The 7567-nt window shown below is 47.2% G+C and overlaps 1 protein-coding gene across 1 annotated transcript; it reads left to right on the forward strand.

The window, feature by feature from the left end:
• Positions 1–3310: 3310 nt before the first annotated feature.
• On the forward strand, positions 3311–4483 carry LOC139057789 (uncharacterized). The gene has a single exon (XM_070536544.1). The coding sequence runs from the start codon at positions 3311–3313 to the stop codon at positions 4481–4483; it is 1173 nt and encodes a 390-aa protein (XP_070392645.1).
• Positions 4484–7567: the final 3084 nt, after the last annotated feature.

Consider the following 7567-nt stretch of genomic DNA (forward strand, 5'->3'; position numbering starts at 1 on the left):
TAAGGCAAAGTATACATGCCGCACCTTGTCGTCGGAGTCCCAGTTGTTAAAAAGTCGCGAATTGTTCGTAGGTCTCCAGCCACGTTTCCGGGTCTTCAGTCGCTGCTCCATGGAAGGTCGGTGGGTCCCGAAGTTGTTGTTGAACGAGGGATACTGGGGCTGCCATTGGGAATGTTTCGACCACGATCTTCTTTGTTGCCTCAGGTGCTCACCACGATCTTTTTTGTCGTCCATGCTCTGAGGGCAGTCATTGCAGTCTGCGGCTAGCACGCTGGTCGTGGACGATGTTGGTTTTGTCCTTGGGCTGGGGGCTTGGATCGCGGGTTTGCGGGGACGTTCGGTGCATGAACGTACCCCGCACCTCCACCAGATGTGACGTGGTAGTGACGGTAAAGAACACACAAGGAATACTTTGAAAGACAAAACTAGCTTTTATTGGGCGAACCTGTACCGACAAAACAGGCTACACTTAAAGCACAACAGCGGCGAACACAGTGGGCGATAGTCCGAAAATTTGACAAGCGGGTGCAGCGCATAGGCTTTTATACAGCAGTTGTCGAATGTTTCAGACTAATCGTTGGGACCCACGTGCCTTCCACAAAGTTCTACACCATTCGCGTGAGGCGATGAAATCGCATAACACAAGGTTCGGCGACAACAAACAGCGGATAGAAGCATCGATAGCTTTCCAGAAACTTCCGATACATGCAGGCGCGTCCCGCGCTGCTCGATAACATTTGTTAGGTGGCGAAACGTGGTCACCCGACAAAGATAGGTTCATGTGTCAATATACAGCTCCGTCGGTCATCCACCTTCGCAGAGTGGAATGGCTCTAATTTTTTTAATGAAAGCGTATACGTGTTGCAAAAACATGATTGTGGCAAAAAATAAAAGCCAAATAAACTGACCAAGAAGCTACCCATGCGTAAAGAAAAATGTTTTCAAGAAAGTACAGGTAACACTTCCAAATGTGCCCAGATGGCAATCGGGACGGCAGCAAACAGAGAAAAAGAAAAACATCAGATTTCTGTGTGCGCTTATTATCTGTGCATTCTTAAGCGCCGTTGAACACCAGCTGCTGCCTAGAGGACGCGGTCGAATAGGACTCCTGTAGCTACGAAGCAGTGAGTCCGCTTTATCACATCCTTAGCGACTTTCTAGATGACCGACGCTGGAACTCTGCGGCTGACATACTTTATCCTTGTCTTGAGTTCATCTGACATCGTCGTCTCGATCATGTCAACAAGATCTCTCACATAATCCACAAGAAAGAAATCGAGCCGAGAGCGCTGAATATAATGTACTTATTTTTTTAGTGTTTAACTCTAGTTCTTTACCGTGGAGCCACGTGGACAAATTTTCCAGTCATACTTTGGTTTCTACTTGGAGGACTTCTAGATCTTGTCCGCAGATGAATACATTGGTATTATCAGCGTACAGTTTTATTTCTGGAATAAAGGACATGTTAATTATATTATATTACACGCCCACAAGCGACTTCTACGCCTCGCGTTCTGCAACTGTGAACTACTTGTCCAAAAGCGGCTTCTGCGCGCCTCCACAGCCCCTACGCCGAGCTCCGAACTTTGCACCGTTACCTAGGGCCCCTGTTGATAATACGTGGCGTACCCAAGACAACCGGCCGATACGCTTCGCGTGTGGCTTTGCTGGCCACGTGGCACAGTTCTGCCACCGGCGAGGTTTGTATCCTTACGATACTGCGAGACTTCAAGGGAATGCTCCTGACTCCCTGTCCCGCTATTCACCACCAGTTCCGCACGTCGCTCCTTCATCTCCTGTTCCCCAAAGCTTCAACACTCGTCGGTCTCCATCTCCCCGTCGACGTTCCCTATCCCCCATCGTCCGCCGCCCTCCAGCTGTGGAGGAAAACTAAAAGGCGCAGTTCTGGAGGCAAGAACTGCGATCTCTTTGAACTGCTCAAGCCCTCGTTTATTCTCTACGAACGTAATTGAAGTTTTTGCCGAATGTATCGCCGTTCACGCGCGTGTCGACACGGGTGCCGGAGTGTCCATGATTGCCGACCAGCTTCGTAGTACGCTCCGAAAAGTCGCGACGCTGTTTTCTGCTATTTCGCTTCGCACAGCAAGCGCTGAGCCAATTGAGCCCTTAGGAACATGTACCGTCCGTGTCGCCATACAAGACATTCTATACCACATTTAATGTGTTCTTCCCCGCTGCTCTCATGCCATCATTCGTGGAAGTGGAGGTTTGCATCCTTATGATACTGCGAGACTTCAAGGGAATGCTCCTGACTCCCTGTCCTGCTATTCACCACCAGTTCCGCACGTCGCTCCATCATCTCCTGATCCCCAAAGCTTCAACACTCGTCGGTCTCCATCTCCCCGTCGACGTTCCCTATCCCCCATCGTCCGCCGCCCTCCAGCTGTGGAGGAAAACTAAAAGGCGCAGTTCTGGAGGCAAGAACTGCGATCTCTTTGAACTGCTCAAGCCCTCGTTTATTCTCTACGAACGTAATTGAAGTTTTTGCCGAATGTATCGCCGTTCACGCGCGTGTCGACACGGGTGCCGGAGTGTCCATGATTGCCGACCAGCTTCGTAGCACGCTCCGAAAAGTCGCGACGCTGTTTTCTGCTATTTCGCTTCGCATAGCAAGCGCTGAGCCAATTGAGCCCTTAGGAACATGTACCGTCCGTGTCGCCATACAAGACATTCTATACCACATTTAATGTGTTGTTCTTCCCCGCTGCTCTCATGCCATCATTCGTGGAAGTGGAGGTTTGTATCCTTACGATACTGCGAGACTTCAAGGGAATGCTCCTGACTCCCTGTCCTGCTATTCACCACCAGTTCCGCACGTCGCGCCATCATCTCCTGATCCCCAAAGCTTCAACACTCGTCGGTCTGCATCTCCCCGTCCGCGTTCCCTGTCCCCCATCGTCCGCCGCCCTCCAGCTGTGGAGTAAAACTAAAAGGCGCAGTTCCGGAGGCAAGAACTGCGATAATCTTTGAACTGCTCAAGTCCTCGTTTATTCCCTACGAACGTCATTGAAGTTTTTGCCGAAGGTATCACCGTTCACGCGCGTGTCGACACGGGTGCCGGAGTGCCCATGATTGCCGACCAGCTTAGTTGTACGCTTCGAAAAGTCGCGACGCTGTTTTCTGCCATTTCGCTTCGCACAGCAAGCGCTGAGCCGATTGAGCCCTTAGGAACATGCACCGTCCATGTCGCCATACAAGACATTTTACACCACATTTAATGTGTTGTTCTTTCCCGCTGCTCTCATGCCATCATTCTAGGATGTTCTGCATGCAAGTGTCACTTCCCACGATGATCCACGTTCTGTTCCCTGCCCTGGCTATGGTTTTTCTAGACGCACCCCAACCGCATCGTGCCTGGCATGTCGACTACGACACAACTGCTTTCTACCACCCAATGAATGCCAGCATCACTTCCAGACCGTTGACACCGTCCGTGTGTCCGGCAGCGCCACTGTTCCCGGCAGCGTCACTCGACTTGCGGCTGGAATACCTATCGCCACCAACATCAATTCGCCCATCAGATATAAAAGAGCAGGCGCGCACGGAGGCGTTTTGTGGGCCCGGCTGCTGTGCTTCAACACAGCACGCTAATCCGCTGATGTTCTGCATGCAGGTTAGTAAATTATACAGTCTTTTCACGAAGCGTTCAAGTATTTACTTTCTACTGCAGCTGCCGGGCCCACATTGCTGCCTTTCCATTGTTGTTCAGTGTTGTGATGTTATTCGCTTTTTATTGTTGCTGGCGGGTGACATCGAAACTAACCCTGGACCTGGTAGTCAAGCCGTACTAAAGGAACTTAAGAGCCTATCCGCAGGTCAATCGCAACTGATCACCGAGATTCAAGGCCTCAAGTCTCAGTTACTAACAACTGACAAAGCAATATCCGATCTGAGCGTGCGCATGACGAACCTGGAGACCCACTACCAAAACCTAATCCCCTTGCGTTCTGATATAGAAAGCGTGAAGAGTGATGCTGCCCGTGCAGCACACACAATTCAGAGGCTGGAAGCGCGTCTTGATGATGCCGAGAATCATTCTCGGCGAAACAATCTACTTTTTTATGGCATTGATGAATCTTCAGGGTCAGAGTCGTTCGCGCAATCGGAGCACATAATCATTGACCACTGTCGCAAACATATGAGCATCACTCTTGACCCAAAAGAAATCGAGCGCGCGCACCGCTTGGGCAATCGTGCAGCTAATCGTAACCGCCCCATAAAAGTGAAGTTCACCTTTCATAAAACAAAAGATCTTGTTCTCTCTAACGGCCCTAAATTTAAAGGAACAAACTTCAGTGTTGGCGATGATTTTACGCGTCCTGTTCAATTGGCCCGCAGACACCTTCTTTCATTCGCAAAAAGCAAATCAGCACCTTACTCCCTGCGCTTTAAAACTCTGTTTATGGGTAATAAGCGCTATGTTTTCGATGAACGCACACAGAGTGTGAAAGAATTGCAATAGCAGCCAACTCGACGCGGGAAACGCCCTACGGTATCGACACGAGCTAACCTCTACCTTTCCGAAATCTTTGCCAACGCACGCAGCTTCCTTCCTAAACGCGATATTCGGTCTAACCTCGTGTTGTCGTCTAATAGTAATTTGCTGATAATAACTGAAACCTGACTCACTGACGATATTACCGATACTGAGGTTCTTGCTGACTTGCCGAATGTCTGCCTTTTCCGGAAAGACCGCGAAATCTCACGAGGTGGTGGTGTGCTAATCGCCGCGCATCACCATTTATCGTGCACGCTTGCAACCATTGAGACTGACTTGGAAATAATATGGCTAATCTGCCGCGCTTCACCACAGACTGTTCTCTTGGGAGTTTGTTACAGACCACCACATAACACTCCTGATTTTTCGCATAAACTTAATAACACCTTGAGCAAACTTAGGGAAAAACACCCTAACGCAGAAATCCTGCTTTTCGGTGACTTTAATTTTCCGCAAATGAACTGGACTAACAATAGTGCTTTAATCATGGGCAATGAAGCTGCTAAAGAATTTGTTAATGTGTGTCTTAATTTCAGTTTAATTCAACTTGTGCTAGAGCCTACGCGGGTTACAAAAGACACATCTAATGTACTCGACCTCATACTAAGCAGCCATCCTGACAGTCTATCATCCATAACTTATCTCCGTGAGGTAAGTGATCATAAAGTAAACCATGCCACTTTCAACTTTCAACCCATGCGACAGCCAAAATCGAACAAAACTATATGCCTATATGATAAAGGGAACTACGAAGCTAATAATTACGAGTTGGGTGACTTCTTTTCTACTTTTGAGACATTATTCCATATGCGGTCGCCTCAAGAAAACTGGACACTATTTAAAAATAAAATTAATGAACTCGTAAACAAACATATACCAAGAATAACTATGCACACTAATCAAAATAAGCCATGGTTCACCAGAGCTTTAAAGAAGCTTGAAAACCAAAAGAAACGTCGCTTCCGGCTAGCCATGCGTCTTGGAAGCACCGAGGCTTGGTCGAAATACTACACGGCAGAGAACGCCTACCTGAGTGCCCTTCGCACGGCTAAAAAATCTTTTTATAACGTTGACCTTCCCAAGCTACTTACTCAAAATCCTCGGCAGTTCTGGCGCATTTTAAATCCCCAAGAAGCTCGTACCATCAGCGTGACGAATGCAGCAGGCGACACCGCCACGGACGCCGAGTGCGCCGATATATTCAACACAGCACTTTTTTCTGTGTTTACAAAAGAAACTACCACTCCAGACTCTCCACTACCTACTAACATAACATCACATATGTCACCCATTGTATTTTCGGTAGATGGTATACTATCAATCATTGAAAAAAACAAATTATGTACGTCTTCTGGTGTAGACGAAATTAACTCAAAGATCCTAATGAATACTAAGCATATATCCGCGGCATGTTTCACTCTGTTGTTCACGCAATCATTGTCTGCAGGTACTTTACCGGATGATTGGAAAGTTGGAAAGGTCGTTCCAGTATTCAAAGCAGGTAACAAAGACTCGCCCTTAAACTACCGCCCCATTTCATTAACTAGTGTTCCTTGAAAAATCATGGACGATGTCATATATTCGCACATCATGAACTTTTTAGACTCGGAAAACTTCTTTCATCCTTCACAACATGGTTTTCGTAAAGGGCTTTCATGTGAAACACAACTAGCTATCTTCCTTAATGATCTCCACGTTAATCTTGATAACAACGTTCAAACCGATGCAATCTTTCTAGACTACTCTAAAGCTTTTGACACAGTGCCTCATAACCGCTTGCTAATAAAATTATCTAGATTGAACTTGGATCCTCTTGTAGTACAATGGATAAAAGAATTCCTTACTAATCGTTCCCAGTTCGTCTTTGTCAATAACGTCTCCTCCGAACCCCTCCCTGTCACTTCAGGTGTCCCTCAAGGCTTAGTCTTAGGACCGCTTCTTTTCCTAATATACATTAACGATCTTCCGCTGCATGTGTCTTGTCCTATTCGTATGTTCGCTGACGACTGTGTGATTTATCGTACTGTGACTAACATCTCTGACCAAGCATCTCTCCAGAATGACCTTAATAACGTGCAGGACTGGTGCAACCATTGGCAAATGGCCTTGAACCCTAACAAGTGCAAATTTATTTCAATTTCCTACCGTCGTGATCCTTATCTGTCTACTTAAACAATTGCAAACGTCCCACTAGAATCAGTTCTAACCTATAAGTACTTAAGCGTAACCCTGTCCCATGACCTTTCCTGGAATGCGCATGCTACTAACGTAATCTCGTCAGCAAACAAGTCCCTTGGGTTCATGAGGCGTCATCTTCGTCATGCTCCACAGCACGTCAAACTACTCGCATACAAATCATTTGTCAGGCCACAACTGGAATATGCCGCCGCCATCTGGAACCCTCATCAAACATATATCATCAATGCACTCGAGTCGGTTCAGAATCGTGCGACTAGATTCATCCATTCTTCATATTCATATAACATCAGCGTTTCACACTTAAAGGCACAATCTAGCTTGGCATCTCTTGCTTTTCGTCGTCGCTTCGCCACGCTTAGAACGACAGAAAGCTGAGCTAGTTGGTAAGGATTCATTATGCAAAATAGAAGTGAGGCGTGCAGGCAGGACACAAGAGTAGAGAAGTGGACAACACGAACGCCGACTATCAACTGAAGGGAGCACTGAGGCGAAAAATGAAAGAAGACACAAAACTCATCTGCGCGTGCTCAGGAATGGTAACACCACGTGTCAATCGGGTACACGTGCTGGTCTACGTGAGAGATAACTGTTAAGGCACTTAATCTCTTCCTTATGTAAAGTAATCGAAGGCTGACTCACGCATGCACTTCCGCCATTATAGATATGCCATGCCTCTACCTTAAGACGCGTATGTTCATTCTTATGCCTGTACAGTATCGCGCATTCATCTAACTTTGGCTTGCAGTTACAATCTCGGCAATGTAGCGAAAGATTAGAAGGCGATCCACCGGTTAACGACCTTTTATGCTCCATTAGCCTCTGATTGATACACCGTCCCGTTTGCCCTAC

The sequence above is a fragment of the Dermacentor albipictus genome, chromosome 3 (genome assembly GCF_038994185.2).
Source record: "Dermacentor albipictus isolate Rhodes 1998 colony chromosome 3, USDA_Dalb.pri_finalv2, whole genome shotgun sequence".
In the NCBI taxonomy this organism is placed as follows: Eukaryota; Metazoa; Arthropoda; class Arachnida; order Ixodida; family Ixodidae; genus Dermacentor; species Dermacentor albipictus.

Bases quoted from the DNA above. Each gene is read 5' to 3' on its own strand.
- LOC139057789 (XM_070536544.1), top strand. From the start codon at position 3,311: ATGATCCACGTTCTGTTCCCTGCCCTGGCTATGGTTTTTCTAGACGCA.